A 14621-nucleotide genomic window follows, 5' to 3' on the forward strand; every position below is an offset into this window, starting at 1 on the left:
AGAGCTTGGCATTTTGTAAGCTGCTGGTATCTCTCAGTAAAGCAAATCATTACAGCACGAGCATTTTCCTAGGCATCTTATGAAATCCCTCTATCTAAAGAACCTTTCCCCACTGAAAAATAAAGCACATGCCCGAGGGATGAGACTGCATGTTCTCGTCCTGGGGTATATGGTCTGCATTATGCTGCGGTTTCGGACAAAGCACTATTTTTGTCTTCTCATCTAGGGTCTCGTCGCGGGCACTGTACCGCTACTGACACTCAATGCGCCATTCCTGGTGCACGGCGTCTGGGCCATGAGGGGGTGCAGCCCGCTCATCAGTCAATCTTCATACGCACCCCCTCTCCCCACCCCGTAGGCATTGAGAAGCTGCCATGAGGTTCCTCTGCACTCTGAACAAACATCTTTCTCCCCAGCTTCTCTTCTCTGAGTGGGAGCTTCAGCCCCCTGCACAGGCTGGAGGTCATCCACAGAGTTTGTTTCAGGTTGTTATCCTTCCTGGCCAAAAACCAGATACAGTATTGTAGATGTGGTGCAATGAGTGTTGAAGCAGGAATGACTTGTCCTGGTCTGGTTGTGCTGCTTTTTAATGCAGCTGATGATCTTGTTGTACTTCTTTTCTGTCAGAGCACACTGCTGGCTTGCATTCAGCCTGTGGTCTCTCACCACTTGTCCTCCTAGTCCCCAGGTCCTTTCCAACAGATACAAGCTAGTATTTCCCACCTGGGATATTGGAAGATGGGAACTTGCCAGCAGTCAGTGAAGATCTCTGAGACAGCGAGAGCGAGCGAGCTTTGAGTAGACTGGGAACCACTGTCCACAGCAGGAAATAAGAGAAAAGATGTTTCCTTGGGCACTTGGGTGGAAATCATTCCTGACTGCTTTCTCATCCACCGGGAAAATCTGCTGATTGACAATTTGAAGCTGATAGACTTTGGACTCTGTGCAAAGCCAAAGGTAAGAGGATCTGTTAAATCAAATACAATGTGCCCCCAAGTAATGCATGTTTGACCACCGTATGCAACAGGGGCTTGTCCAAACAAACACCCTAAAATCAAGCTGTTTCTGTGGCTGACATGTCATTGCATCTTGTTTGGAATGGCCTGAACTGTGTGAGAGTGGTTAACAGATTGCTCAGAAGCACAGGTAGATTATTTTCTCTAGCTAGACTCCCTGTTTTCATAGTCTAAGCTGTAGATAATCTTGTAGGTATATCACCTGTCTTATGCAAGGGTCTGTAATAGGAGCATGGGGTTGGTGTGCCTAAGGAACCTTCTAAGGAACTGTATGTAGGATGAGATTGTGGATAGAATAAAATGACTTTTGCAGGTGACGTACAAATCCTGTGATTGCATATGCTTGAACTGAATTGTTTCTTGATCTTCAAACTGATTTCCAGAAGCCTTTATTAACATGTAAGATGGGTGCTGGTAAGAAAGAATGGGAAGACTCCCTTACTGATTCCAAGAGAATTACTTATCCTCAAATGATTTTTCCTGGCCAAAGTTAGAGCCTCTCACAGGTAATCGAGACCAACAGGCTGTTGTTGCACAATCAACAGGCACAATCTAGATGATCAGCTGAGGAAAATAAAGCATCATGCCAAGGGTACTAGATAAGTGAGCAGCTTGAGATCTGCACATTTATGTGATACTCATGGTCTTAGACAATATTTGCCTAGAGAGGTCACATTGAATGAAAGCAAAATCTAAGATGAATGAAAATATACACAGGAGAAGAAGCCTCTGAGGCTTCTGAAGTGTTATGACCAGAAGACATAAACTCTGTTTTTGAAAGAGCAATTTGCTCTGTTAATTATCTTTTCCATCATTTGTCAAATTTTTGTGCAGTCTGTTTTGTCAGACTTGTCTTTAGCTTCCAAGTTGTATGTGAAGACTTGTTTGCACTGTAATGCACAATGTACTAAAAATTGAGAGATGAAAATGTGAAGAGTTTTTCCAGCTTTGATTTCATGTCTGGAATTTTGGAACCCACTACTTGCAGTTGTTAATCTGTCCAAACTGGTCTGGTTTGGAATGCCCTCATCCTTCTTGAATCGCTCTGCTGTTAAAGGCGGAGCAATTCCTACAAGTGCCATGGCCCCACTGTTGTTCTAATTCTTGTTTCTTTGTTTTCCACACACTGCTTTTCAAGCCTCCTTTTTCTTTACAGTCCAAGTGAGAATTGCACTGTGAGGTGTCTGAACCTTGTTGTGCCTCTACATAAAGAGAACAGCAGCAAAGCCTGACAGGTGACTGTGCTGACAGCTCTCGTAGCCAGTAACAGCTTTGATTTCATTTTTTGCCAGTGAAATCCTTGTAAAAGGAACTGCAGCAGTGTGATGAGCTAAGGTGAAGATGCTGGTTTTAGTAGTGCTCTAAGCTGAGTGGAAGGGCAATTGAATGAGGGTTATATGCTTTCTCTGGGACGATAAGGTTTTTTTTCCTGAGGGAAAGAGCCAGCTTTTCATGGGCTATATGTGGGCTTTGGCAAGGGCAGACAATCCAGTCTGTCAGGAAGCCATTTGAGGTGCTTCAGGTTTGTAAGCTTGTCTTTTTGTTTTTCAGGCGGATATTTGGAGCATGGGTGTACTGCTGTATGCTCTGCTGTGTGGGTTTTCCCTTTGGATGATGACAATATGATGGCACTCTACAGGAGGATACCAGTGGGTATCAGTGGTGCTAGAATACACTGAGAAGGGAAATAGCTGAGCTTGACAAGAGGCCTTGCTTTTCGGATGGCAGAACATGCTGAGCTGTGGGTAGAAAGGCCTGTCTGCTGAATATTGTCCCTGTTTTTGCTGCTTTGTCTACCAGTATTTTGTGGATTTGGTTCTACGCTTGGTTGGCCTATGTGGCACTGTAGCCTGATTCTATACCATGATAGCATACAGAATTTAAGGAGAAGTATTTTCTTGCCAATGGGCTGGATTTTTTGTATCTGGTTCTTCAACTGGCTGCTCCCTATACTATCTGTAGTAAAAAATATAGACACATCATTTGATTTCCCTGAAATGAATGTTCCTAAATGCCAGCTCTTCTCATGTCTACAAAGATCAAAGTTCTGCATTTGCTATTAGAATTTCCTCTTCCAGAATCAGGAGGTAATGTAGGACCCCACAGATTGCCTTCAGAATCCAACAGTTAGTTCTGTTTCCTTTCGGAGTGCATAACAACCTGAGCACATGAATTGAATGACGTGGCTTTTTAGTCTGGTACAAACTCTGCTGTACACTGAAACCTGGTCCATTTGTAAGCAGGACTTTTCCATCTCTGCAGGACAGCAGAAAACCCTTTGTGCTAATCATGATGCCAAGAAGCAGAATGCGGCAGATGATCCAACTGCTTCAGGTGTTCATTTCCTTAAAACTGAGAATAGTTTTGGACTGAGAGTTTGTAAGCAGAACGGAGCTCTTAAAGCTGTCAGAGATTATTTCTGCACTGTTCAATTCTATCTGCACAACATACACAGGATCTCAGAACTGCGTTGCTTGAACTGGTGGAACTTGTTGAAGTGAACTGGGATGAGCAAGTTTTAGAACTTAGTCAGAATGCAGTAAAAAATGGATAATCTCATGGGTATTAAGGTACAGGCTTGCTATTTCTGCACTGAATTTGTTTTTATTTTACATGGTTGTGATCTGAAAGTTGCTTGAAACGCAGGCACCTCGGCACTGTTGTGTAACTGAATTTCACACATTATAGAACCTCAAATATCCTGGAATCTAAAACTCTGACTTGTTTTAAGTCTGCTGCTTGAGTCTATTCAGGGTCATAGTGTCTGTGTGCAGTGTTTCTTTCCCTGTAATGCTCCACATCATTTCATTTTGGGAATACTGAAGGGAATGGACTATGTGCCATAACTGTTGTTAGAGCAAAGTATGTCTGGTGTGATCTTATGCATTTTGTAGCTCTTGTGAGCAATTTGCCTTCCAGCATTGCCCTCAGCCAAGCACATATTAATTTTACCATTGAATTTACCCAGTGATTCTTAAGGCTGATTTTGCATATGTCTGTTCCTACGTTTGGGAAGCAAAGAAATGTCAGTATCATCCAAATAGTTGTTCAGTCTTCATTCTAAATCCTCTTTTATTTTAGTTATTTTATTTTCATTATTTTTTTTTATTGCAGAGAGTAAAATACACTGTTCCAAAATGGCTTTCACCTGGCAGTACCCTGCTACTTAACCAGCTGCTACAGGTAAAAGAGCTGCTTCTATTCAGAGTGATCTACAAAATGCTGTTGCATAAGCTCAAAACATTGATGGAGTACTTAGAATGTATTCAGTGTTTAAACAAGCTTAACTGTCCCATGCCTTGAATCCTTGAAGAAAAGGTTAGCATTGCCGTGTGCTGAAAATTCTCAAATAAAAACACAGTACTAGTTACTGGTAGTAGAAATAATGGCTATTTTAATAATTAAACAGTCTTCAAGCAGCTTGCACTTGAATGTTCTTAATTGTACTGTATAACTAAAACCGATCTGTAAGCAAAAGATGTCTCCTAAAGAAAGCTGAACATGCTAAGTATGCATTTCAGCTACATCTAGGCAGTCACATAAATACAAAATGCTGGTGGAACATTTGCTGTAACCATAGGTTCTGTAACTGCTCTTCACAGCTCAGGTGTTTGACCTTCCTTTTGGTGAAGTGATGAAATACTGCTGGTTTCTATTTGTGCTTCTAGGCACCTCAAAGCTCTTAGGAACAGAACAATTGTCTCCAGTTCTTTTCAATGATATCAGTAACAGCTCGAGTGTTGCTGCCCACTAGGTAGACCCAAAGAAGTGGATTACAGTGAAACAACTGTTAAGTCACCCTTGTCTCGTGCAAGGTTCTTCTGATGCCGTTCACTGGTTATTTAAGTGCATGTACCCAAAGAAGCCTAAGTATTTTCTGAAATCTTTCCTGGACCACTGGCATCCTCGCAGAATGGAAGTGATAATCCATTTCTTCAGAGGCTGCTGACAAGTGGTGTCTCTCAGGGGTCCACCTGGGGACCAGTGCTCTTCAACATCTTTCTCAGTGACTCCTTGTAATATGTAGCCATAACTCTAACTATTTAAAAAAGAATCTGAAATCATGGCTAATTATTGACTGCTGCACAGCAGAACACTACCACGGTGAGATTGGGCTGTGAGATGACTTGAAAGCTGTTTCCTCAGTATAGGTCTTATTCTTGCAGCTGGGACACCTTGATGAAGACTGTGTAACAGCTTTCTGTGTTTCACAACAAGAGAAGAGAGAGTAGATCAGCATTAACATCAGAGGTAATAAACGTATGTCAGTAATTCTCTGTATTTAAGCCCACTCCTACAGTAAATAACCTTACGTGATAACAGACTCTAACACTCACTTATTCTCAAACATGAAATATTTCACACCTTTCAGAGGTAAGGTACCACTGCAGAACTTCATAGTCTACCTAATAACTACATTTCTGAAGTTCACATTTATTCCTTTTTTCTCCTTTAATTGTGTTTTCTCAGCCTTTCTGTTATATTTTACCATGCTGAAATCCTAGGTACAGGGAATAAAGAGAACAATCGACCTACAAGGGGAAAAAGTTCTTCAGTTCAAGTCTGTGATATTTTCACAGTCTTAATTCAAAGGACTTCTAATGCCTGATAAGTAATTCAAGCTTATTATACTACACTGAGTCTGTCAAGCATTGTACCCACGGTTCTCATAGTAGTCAAAAAGCTGCTGAAAATCCAGCTGAATGTCGATGCTCCTTGGAGCTGGGCTGAAACTTGCCCCCAGAAATGGGAGTCCAGCTGAAATGCTGTACAAACTGAATTAGTAGGAGCTTTGCCATTCACTTCAGTAGAGAGATTCTGGCACCAGCTTTAGTTTTCACTTCCAGCAATTGTACAATACACTAACTTTCAAGCAAAAACGAGAATAGTCTGCTTCTTTATCTCAGACATATTGTGTGAATCAGCTGAGGCCTGAAACTACCCTAATGTGATCAGACGTGAAGGTTGCACATCAAGGGGAAAATATGGCAGACATGCAGAAATTTTCTTTGTACTGACAATGTTTCTGAAGAGATCTAAATCCTCTTGTTTTCTAGCGGAATTACGACCAGTTGTGGCAACCTATCTCTTGCTTCAGTCTAAGAAGGCTCGTGGCAAGCACATTCCCTTGAGATTTCCATCCCAAACAGGACGTGCCAGTACCACACAGTCAGGAAGCCTGGGGGTAAGTTTTAGAGTTCAGCACAAGGTAAAGGTATTCTGGTAAAAATGCCTCTGTGTGCTGAAGCTCTGCCCGGGTAAACAGTCTGGTGGCCTAAACATCGGTGAGGGAGCATGTGTGCAACCAGTCTTGGTCATCAAATCTTGTTCTATGATAAGGCCACCCACTCAGTGTATGAAGGCAAAGGATGTAATCTTTCTAGATTTCAGGGAGGCCTTTGATCCTGTCCCTTTGGCTGCATGTTCCCAACCTCTCGCTCAGCCACGTAGACCAATAGTACTATTGAGGTTTGAGATCTTTCTGCTCTGGATGGGTTCCTTTTGTTATCTCTTGGTGGTGTTATCTCTTTTCTCCAGTCTTCAGGGCTGTAAGATCTGTCAATGCTTGCAGAGTCTGTCCATTTCCTCTTTCTGACTTCCTTCTCTTGCAGTTAGAGTAAGCTCTGTGGCCTTCCTTACTCGCAGCTGGGCTAAAGTCCAGCAGTCTGTGGCCTTGGGCTTCAGCAAGTTTAACTGCATCTTCTAGGCAAGTTCTGGGCAAGATTATTCTACTCAGGAAGCACAACAAATGAGAGAACAAAAATAGCCTCATGAAAATAGAAGCATAGAATGGTTTGGATTGGAAGGGTCCTTGAAGATGACGTAGTCCCACACCCAAGCTATAGGCAGGGATACCTCCCTGTAGACCAGGTTGCTGGAACGTCCTACCCAGCCTGGCTTTGAATGCTTCCAGGGAGGAGGCATTCACAACCTTGCTGGGCAACCTGCTCCGGTGTCTCACCACACCCACAGTAAAGAATTTCTTCCTAATATCCAATCCAAATCTACCTTCTTCCCATTTAAAGCCATTTCCCCTCATTCTGTTGCTACCTGCCCTTATAAAAAGTCCCTCCCCAGCCTTCCCTGTAGGCCCTCTTCAGATACTGGAAGGCCACTCTAAGGTCTCCTTGGAGTCTTCTCCAGGCTGCAGAGCCCCATCTCTCTCAGCCTGTGCACATAGTAGAGGTGCTTTCAGCCCTCTCTGATCACCTTCATGGCCCTCCTCTGGACCTGCCTGAACAACTCCAAGTCCTTCTTGTGTTGAGGGCTCCAGAACTGCGTGCAGTGCTCCAGATGGGGTTTCAATGAGAGGAGTGTGGAGGGGCAGCACCACCTCCCTCGACCTGCTGGTCATGCTTCTATGCTTTAAGCTTATGCTTTAAGGTCCTATATGCTTTAAGGTTTAGATAGTGCAGTCGCCTCACCTCTTCAGGTTTATCTATGAAGGTCCCTTCCAAGTGAACCGTGCTGATCCAGACAGTTCGGACTGCTCATTAAAATGTTTCAGTAAGTTGGGCTGGTCCTACGAAGTAGTATGACTGCAGTAAGCAGTGTACATGGTGCGCTGTGAGTACTGCACACATTCCTCTTGGCAGCTTGTGGAACAGAAACTGTGCATTGTTTGGATTGTGTAAGCATTCCTGTTGGTCTCTTGTGATGCTTACCTTCTTAGAGCACCTTTCCTCGTTTGGCTCTACATATTTTGGTACTTGACTTGTTCTATTTGGTTTAGCAGGGAAGGTCTTCTGAAGCATCCTCAGTCTAGGTCTGGGCAGCATACTTAGAAATGACATGTATGTTACATGAGTGGGTGGTCAAAGGGGGGAAGAACTCACCTTTCTGATCTGTTTCCTTTTAGAACACAGTCCTGGAGAGGATTTGCTTTCCTTGTTTCCTGGAGACTTGGATTCTTAGATGGTTTTGACTGCAGCTATTTCTAAAGTAAATTCCTTGTTCTGTACTTTAGTAGCCAAGTGCAAGTGGAGTGCTTTGGAATTGTCTGAAGTTGCCAGGTTGCTTGTGATCACATATGTAATGTGGAGATATCTGTGGTGCCAGTGATAATTCAGTGTGATGAACTTGAAGGCTTTCATAGAACTGCAGCCCTAACATAAACAATGACTTGAACTCTGGAATTCTCTGTAAAATTATTAGCTAGCTTGTGGTCTGTTTCTCCCCAGAACACTATTCATCCCCAAATGAAGACCATTTCTACACAAATTTTATCTTTTCTGCGTAGTATGATGCTTTCTCCCCAAAATACCCTCGTTTGTCTCCAGTGTTTGACGATTTCTCCACAAAACTCTGATTTTCATCCACCAAATAAGACTTTTTCTACAGAAAATTATTCTTTTTATCATGATATTGCACTTTCACCACAAAATACACATTTTTGTTACCAAAATATGACAATTTCTTCCCTTATGTCAGTATTCAGTCATTATTCCCAAGAATATCCCTTTATATCTCAGAAATATCCAATTTTCTCTGTTATATATTACACTTTTTCCCACCAAAAACACACTTTATCTCCAAAATACTGCTTTTCTGCTTGGGGATATACTGCTTGGAGATCCAAAAGAAGACATTTTTTTCAAAAAATTCCTAATCTTACCACAATATTAAGCTTTCTCCCCAAAATAATTTTTGTCAAAATTGAGACGTTTATCCCCCTAATAGCACTATTTTCCCCAGAAGTAAAACATCTTCTTTCATGAGTATCTCACTTTATCTCAACAAATAGACATTTTCTACACAAATTCTCCTTTTTATCTCCAAAAGAAGACATTTTTTTTCCACAAAATGACACTCTCAATCACAATATAATGCATTCTCCTCAAAACAACCTTTTTATTCCGGGACAAATTGTGATATTTGGGAAAAAATGTCTAAATTTTGACATAAATTGATATTAAGGGGAGAAATTGTCATATTTTGGAGACAAAAAAGGGTATTTTGGGGAGAAAGCTCCATATTAAGCAGAAAAGATGAAATTTGTGTAGAAATGGTCTTCATTTGGAGATGAAAAGCAGTGTTTTGGGGAGAAAATGTCTTTTTCCTGGGATAAAGTGTGATACTTTAGTGAGATCATTTTATTCCTGGGGTAAAAAGTGATATTTGGGGAAAAATGTGTAAATTTTGACATAAATTGATGTGAAATGGAGAAATTGTCATAATATCGGGTCAAAAATATTATTTTGGGGACAAGTGTTCATATTGTGTTAAAAAGAGAAAATTTTGGTAGAAAATGTCTTCTTTTGGGGATGAAAAGCAGTATTTTGGGGAGAAAATGTCTTTTTGGTGGGATCAAGTGTGATATTTAGCAGAGAAAATGTGTTATTTCTAGGATAAAGAATGATTTTCTGGGGAAAATTTTCCAAATATATTAATATTAAGTGGTGAATATATTGGAGACAAAAAAAAAAGAAAAAAAGTTTTTTTGGGGAGAAAGCATCATATTGTGCTACAAAGAAGAATTTTGTGTAGAAAATGTCTTTTTTTGGGATTAAACAGCTGTGTTTTCAGGAGAAAAAGTCTTTTTCCTGGGATAAAGTGTGATACTTTAGTGAGATCATTTTATTTCTGGGATAAATAGTGATATTCTGGGGGAAACTGTCTAAATTTTGACATAAATTGATATTCAATGGTGAAAATTTACTCTTTATCCTTGCAAAAATACATTTTTCTTAACAAATACAATGCTTTTCAGCCCTAAAAATATCATTTTCTCCCCAAAATACTGGGTTTCATCCTCAAAAGAAGATATTTTCTCTAGAAAATGATGCACTGTAGCATTATAGGATGCATTGTTTCCAGAATTCCTGTATTCCTCTACAAAATTATGGACATTTCCACCCAAAATGACAGTTTCTGTTAAAATTTTTACCATTTACACATGAATATCACCACTTCTTCCAGAAATAAGAAGTTCTCTCTTAAGTATCACACTAATTATCCTTTCAAATATTTCATTTTCTTACCAAACTAATGCTTTTCATCCTAAAAATAGCATTTTCTAAACAAAATACTGGTTTTCATCCCCAAAGGTAGACATTATCTCTACAGAATGTTCCTTTTTTTTGCATAATATGACACATTGTTTTCTTAAGACCTGTATTCCTCTACAAAATAAGGACATTTCCACCCAAAATATCAATTTCTGTCAAGATTTAGAGAACTTTGACATTAATAGCAGTACTTATCCCAGAAAAAAAAAAAGGTACATTCTTGAGTATCACTTCTTATCCTTGCAAAAATACATTTTTCTTAACAAATACAATGCTTTTCAGCCCTAAAAATATCATTTTCTCCCCAAACTACTGGTTTTCATCTCCAAAAGAAGAAACTTCCTCTTCAAAATGATTTTCTGTAACGTAATATGATGCATTGTTTCCAGAATACCTGTTTTCCTCTACAAATTATGGACATTTCCACCCAAAATGACAGTTTCTGTTCTAATTTTTGAAATTTACACACGACTTTCACTACATAGACCAGAAATAATAAGTTCTCTCTAAAGCATCACCATTTATCCTGGCAAATATTTGAGTTTCTTTTGAAAATATGAATTTTCTTCACTAAAAATAGTATGTTCTAAACAAAATACTGGGTTTCATCCTCAAAAGAAGATATTCTCTCTACTAAATGATACTTAGGAGCATAATATGACACATTGTTTCCAGAACACCAGTTTTACTCTACAAAATAAGGACAGTTCCACCCGAAATATCAATTTCTGTCAAAACATTAAAAATTTTCACACGAATATCACTACACATACCAGAAATAAAAGGTACATTCTTAAGTATCACTCCGTATTCTGGCAAAAATACATTTTTCTTACCTAAGAAAATGCTTTTCATTCCTAAAAATAGCATTTTCTAAACAAAATACTGGTTTTCATCCCCAAAGGTAGACATTATCTCTACAGAATGTTCCTTTGGAGCATAATAGAATACAGTGTTTCATGAATTCCTGTATTCCTCTACAAAATAAGGACATTTCCACCCAAAATATCAATTTCTGTCAAGATTTAGAGAACTTTGACATTAATATGAATACTCACCCCAGAAGAAGTTCTCTCTTAAGTATCACTAATTATCCTTGCAAAAATTTCATTTTCTTTCAAAAATAATGCTTTTCATTCCTGAGAATAGTATGTTCTAAACAACATATGGTTTTTAATTCCCAAAAGAAGATATTCTCTCATTCTCCCACTGGAAAAGCTATCATTGAGTACGTTTATCAAACACTGAAATCATTTATTATTAAACAAATAAGGGGGAGTATGGGGGACACACTACAAGAAAGATTGTGTAAGGTTTTGCTTGTTTTGCTTGTGCTGAATTTTTTGAATCGTGTTCATACAGATACAGCTCATGTGGATCGTCATTTTGAGGCTTCCCCAGTGGAACATCCTATGGTTAATGTTTGGAATATGGCCACAGGACTTTGGGACTGTCCCCTACCACTGACAACTTGGGGTCGTGAATATGCTCGTATTTCCACTGGGACTGGCCCTGAGTGGGTTCCAGCATTATATGTTCGGTCTCATCTCAAGGCAGAAAATAGCTTCCAGCCTTTATAATAACTAGAATTGTGTATTCCTTACTTAGTGGTATTGCTTTGAAACTTGCTGTGTTACAGATAATATTAGTAATAGTTTGACATAGTGTGTGGTTTTTCATGTTACCAATGCAGTCTCAAGAATTAGAGTTTTAGGCATTAGCTAGAATGTTGTGTGTTTCTTCCATTTTAGCAATAGATCAAATGTGTATTAAACAGGGCTTGATGTAATCAGTGCTAAAATCTACAGGAATAGCTCTTTTAATGTTTTAGTATTGCTTGGTTATGATGTTATTAGCCTATTAATTAGCTTTTCTTAATCTGCAAAGACAAAACTGGAAAGGAATCCCAGGCAAAGTGTTGACCCTGTATCGTAGAATGGATACCTCTCTTACATTCAACTAATTGGGATTTTTAAAATATGACCATGTATCATGAGAGGAAGGCGCACGCTAACAGAACTCAATGGGATAGTTGATTTCATTTTCCAAGCAGGTGTTCCACTTAAGCTCTGTATCACGCACTGGCCATGCGGATATGGAGTACAACTGGAAGAAATATTGACAGAATAATGCCACTAGTAACACTCTAGCACTTTTGTTCTCTAAAATTGGTTTTATTTGACATGCTACTTCATAAAGTTGCACAATCATTAATCAATTAGTAGCCCAAAGGCTTGGTTATGAGCATCCTAAAAGCATTTGCAGCACAAATTTTAGTGGTCATTAAAAATCAATGTATCAGAGTATAAGAAAGTTGAAAACTTTTCCTAACTAGTTACAGATTAACACAATGGGACCCTAATGGATTTATTTCCAGGTTGCAGAAACAGGTTGCAGTGCAAACGTGTTTGTTCTTTTTAGTAGGTTTAACGGTATTGTTGTTATGCTGTGTTTGACTTGTCTCATTTTTCACTTTTAGAGTACTGTCAATCGAGGCCTTTATTGAGTTGTAACAGTTATGTTATTAATATAAATAGTGTTGTTATTCTATAGGCAGTAGCTTGGAATTGTTGTAATACAAGAAGAATTTTACAGAGCAGCAGCCATGGATCAAGATAAGGAGTTCACAGAGCAGCAGCTGCGGAGCAGGATAAACAGCATGAGAACCAATTGAACAAATGAACTGAATTGCTTGCAAAATATGATTGGTCAGTTGGTAAACCGAGCCTTTTTGGCCAACGTAGTTATCCAAAAAGAAAACGGGGGCAGTGCGGAGAGTTTTATTGACAACTGGCTAGCTGAGAAGGGTCACGTAGACACTGTGCAGCTGACCAAGCAGCCATGCCACCTGCAAGGACAACGAGAACAGCAGGATGTGTGATAATGAGAAGTTGGCCATGGTTTTGGGAACTCAGCAAGGGAGTAGCTATCAGGATGATAACTACAAGTTACAAAGATAGTTGGGGTGGTATGTAATTGGGAACCAATGATGAGCTCTGCTTTTGCACTACGTATGAGGTAATTATCTGCATTATAAATGTACACGTAGCCAAGCAATAAACGAGATTTGCTGATCACAGGTTAATAATTGGTCTGGTCGTTTGCATTTCTCCCGTCGACTCCCACACCTCCGCCATGACCCAGACAAGGTAGGGAGAGAGAAGAGCTAAGGAAAAGTCTATTTTGAAAGCTTTTTAGGCATCTTTTAATCTATTCGGTGAATCTGGTTCTATGTTTACATGAGCTCTTGGAGTGAGAAAACGGAAATTAGGTAGGAAAGAAGTGAAATAAATTTTTACTTATAAGATCAATAACTTTTTTTTTTTTTTTTGTGGGTTGTTATATCACACACAATCAAACATTCAAAGATGCATAAAACATAAAGAACAATCACAAGGAATCATGTGAGGAAGATGTGCACTTTATTGCAGCTGGAATAGTGTGTATTGCAACACATTCCTGAGAGCGTGCTTGATCTCCCTGTTCCTCATGCTGTAGATAATAGGGTTCAGTGTTGGAGGAACCACTGAGTACAGAAGTGCCACTGTCAGATCCAGGAGTGGGGAGGAAATGGAGGGGGGCTTCAGGTAGGCAAAAAAGCCAGTGATGAGAAACAGAGAGACCACGGCCAGGTGAGGAAGGCACGTCGAGAAGGATTTGTGCCTTCCCTGCTCAGAGGGCATCCTCAGCACAGCCATGAAGATCTGCACATAGGACACAACTATGAAAACAAAGCACCCAAAGAATAAACTGGAACCAAAAATGAGAAACACAACTTCCCTGAGGTAGGAGGCTGAGCAGGTGAGCTTGAGGATCTGAGGGATTTCACAGAAAAACTGGTTCACAACATTGCCTTGGCAGAGAGGCAGTGAAAACGTACTGGCAGTGTGCAGCAGGGAATAGAGAAGCACAGTGCCCCAGGCAGCTGCTGCCATGGTGGCACAAGCTCTGCTGTCCATCAAGGTCCCGTAGTGCAGGGGCTTGCAGATGGCAACGTAGCGGTCATAGGACATGATGGTGAGAAGGGAATACTCTGCTGAGAGGAAGAAGGAAAAGAAAAAGAGCTGTGCAGCACATCCTGTGTAGGAGATGGCCCTGGTGTCCCAGAGGGCGTTGGTCAAGGCTTTGGGGAGAGTGGTGGAGATGCAGCCCAGGTCAAGGAGGGCCAGGTTGAGGAGGAAGAAGTACATGGGGGTGTGCAGGCGGCGGTCGCAGGCTACGGCTGTGCTGATGAGGCCGTTGCCCAGGAGGGCAGCCAGGTAGATGCCCAGCAAGATCCAGAAGTGCAGGAGCTGCAGCTGCCGTGTGTCTGCCAACGGCAGCAGGAGGAACTCGCTGATGGAGCTGCTGTTGGACATCTGTTTTTGTTCTTGGGCTTGGAGTCCTGCTTAAAGTGCAGAAGATATTGATATGTCCAGACCATTTTCCCTTTAGAAAATTATCAAATCACATTCCAGCCTCCTGGATATTTTCCTCTTTACTGCAGCTGCTCTTCGAGACCTCAGCCCTAGCAACTGTGTACTTCAATCAAGAAACCTGCCTGTTTGCAGGAGAAACCAACTATTAATGTCTGCAGAAAACAATGATAAATTAAACT

General features: G+C 40.4%; 1 protein-coding gene and 1 long non-coding RNA gene across 8 annotated transcripts; one reads left to right on the top strand and one right to left on the bottom strand.

Moving 5' to 3' along the window:
• The first annotated feature begins 319 nt into the window (after positions 1 to 319).
• Positions 320 to 7947, top strand: LOC107307463. Of its 7 annotated transcripts, XR_004305819.1 has the most exons (7): positions 320 to 957; positions 2568 to 2757; positions 3279 to 3350; positions 5183 to 5267; positions 5487 to 5628; positions 6074 to 6201; positions 7876 to 7947. It is a non-coding gene; the product is annotated as an uncharacterized LOC107307463 (long non-coding RNA). The 7 variants fall into 7 exon arrangements; XR_004305817.1 differs by having other exon boundaries at positions 5487 to 6201; XR_004305820.1 differs by lacking the exon at positions 5487 to 5628.
• A 5493-nt stretch (positions 7948 to 13440) lies between these two features.
• Positions 13441 to 14388, bottom strand: LOC107307462 (olfactory receptor 14J1-like). The gene has a single exon (XM_015850970.2). It carries the CDS (start codon positions 14380 to 14382, stop codon positions 13447 to 13449), a length of 936 nt encoding a protein of 311 aa, XP_015706456.1. The 5' UTR covers positions 14383 to 14388; the 3' UTR covers positions 13441 to 13446.
• Between the last annotated feature and the right edge of the window lie 233 nt (positions 14389 to 14621).

This window comes from Coturnix japonica, unplaced genomic scaffold (assembly GCF_001577835.2).
Source record: "Coturnix japonica isolate 7356 unplaced genomic scaffold, Coturnix japonica 2.1 chrUnrandom611, whole genome shotgun sequence".
Taxonomy (NCBI): domain Eukaryota; kingdom Metazoa; phylum Chordata; class Aves; order Galliformes; family Phasianidae; genus Coturnix; species Coturnix japonica.

Bases quoted from the DNA above. Each gene is read 5' to 3' on its own strand.
- LOC107307462 (XM_015850970.2), bottom strand. From the start codon at position 14,382: ATGTCCAACAGCAGCTCCATCAGCGAGTTCCTCCTGCTGCCGTTGGCA.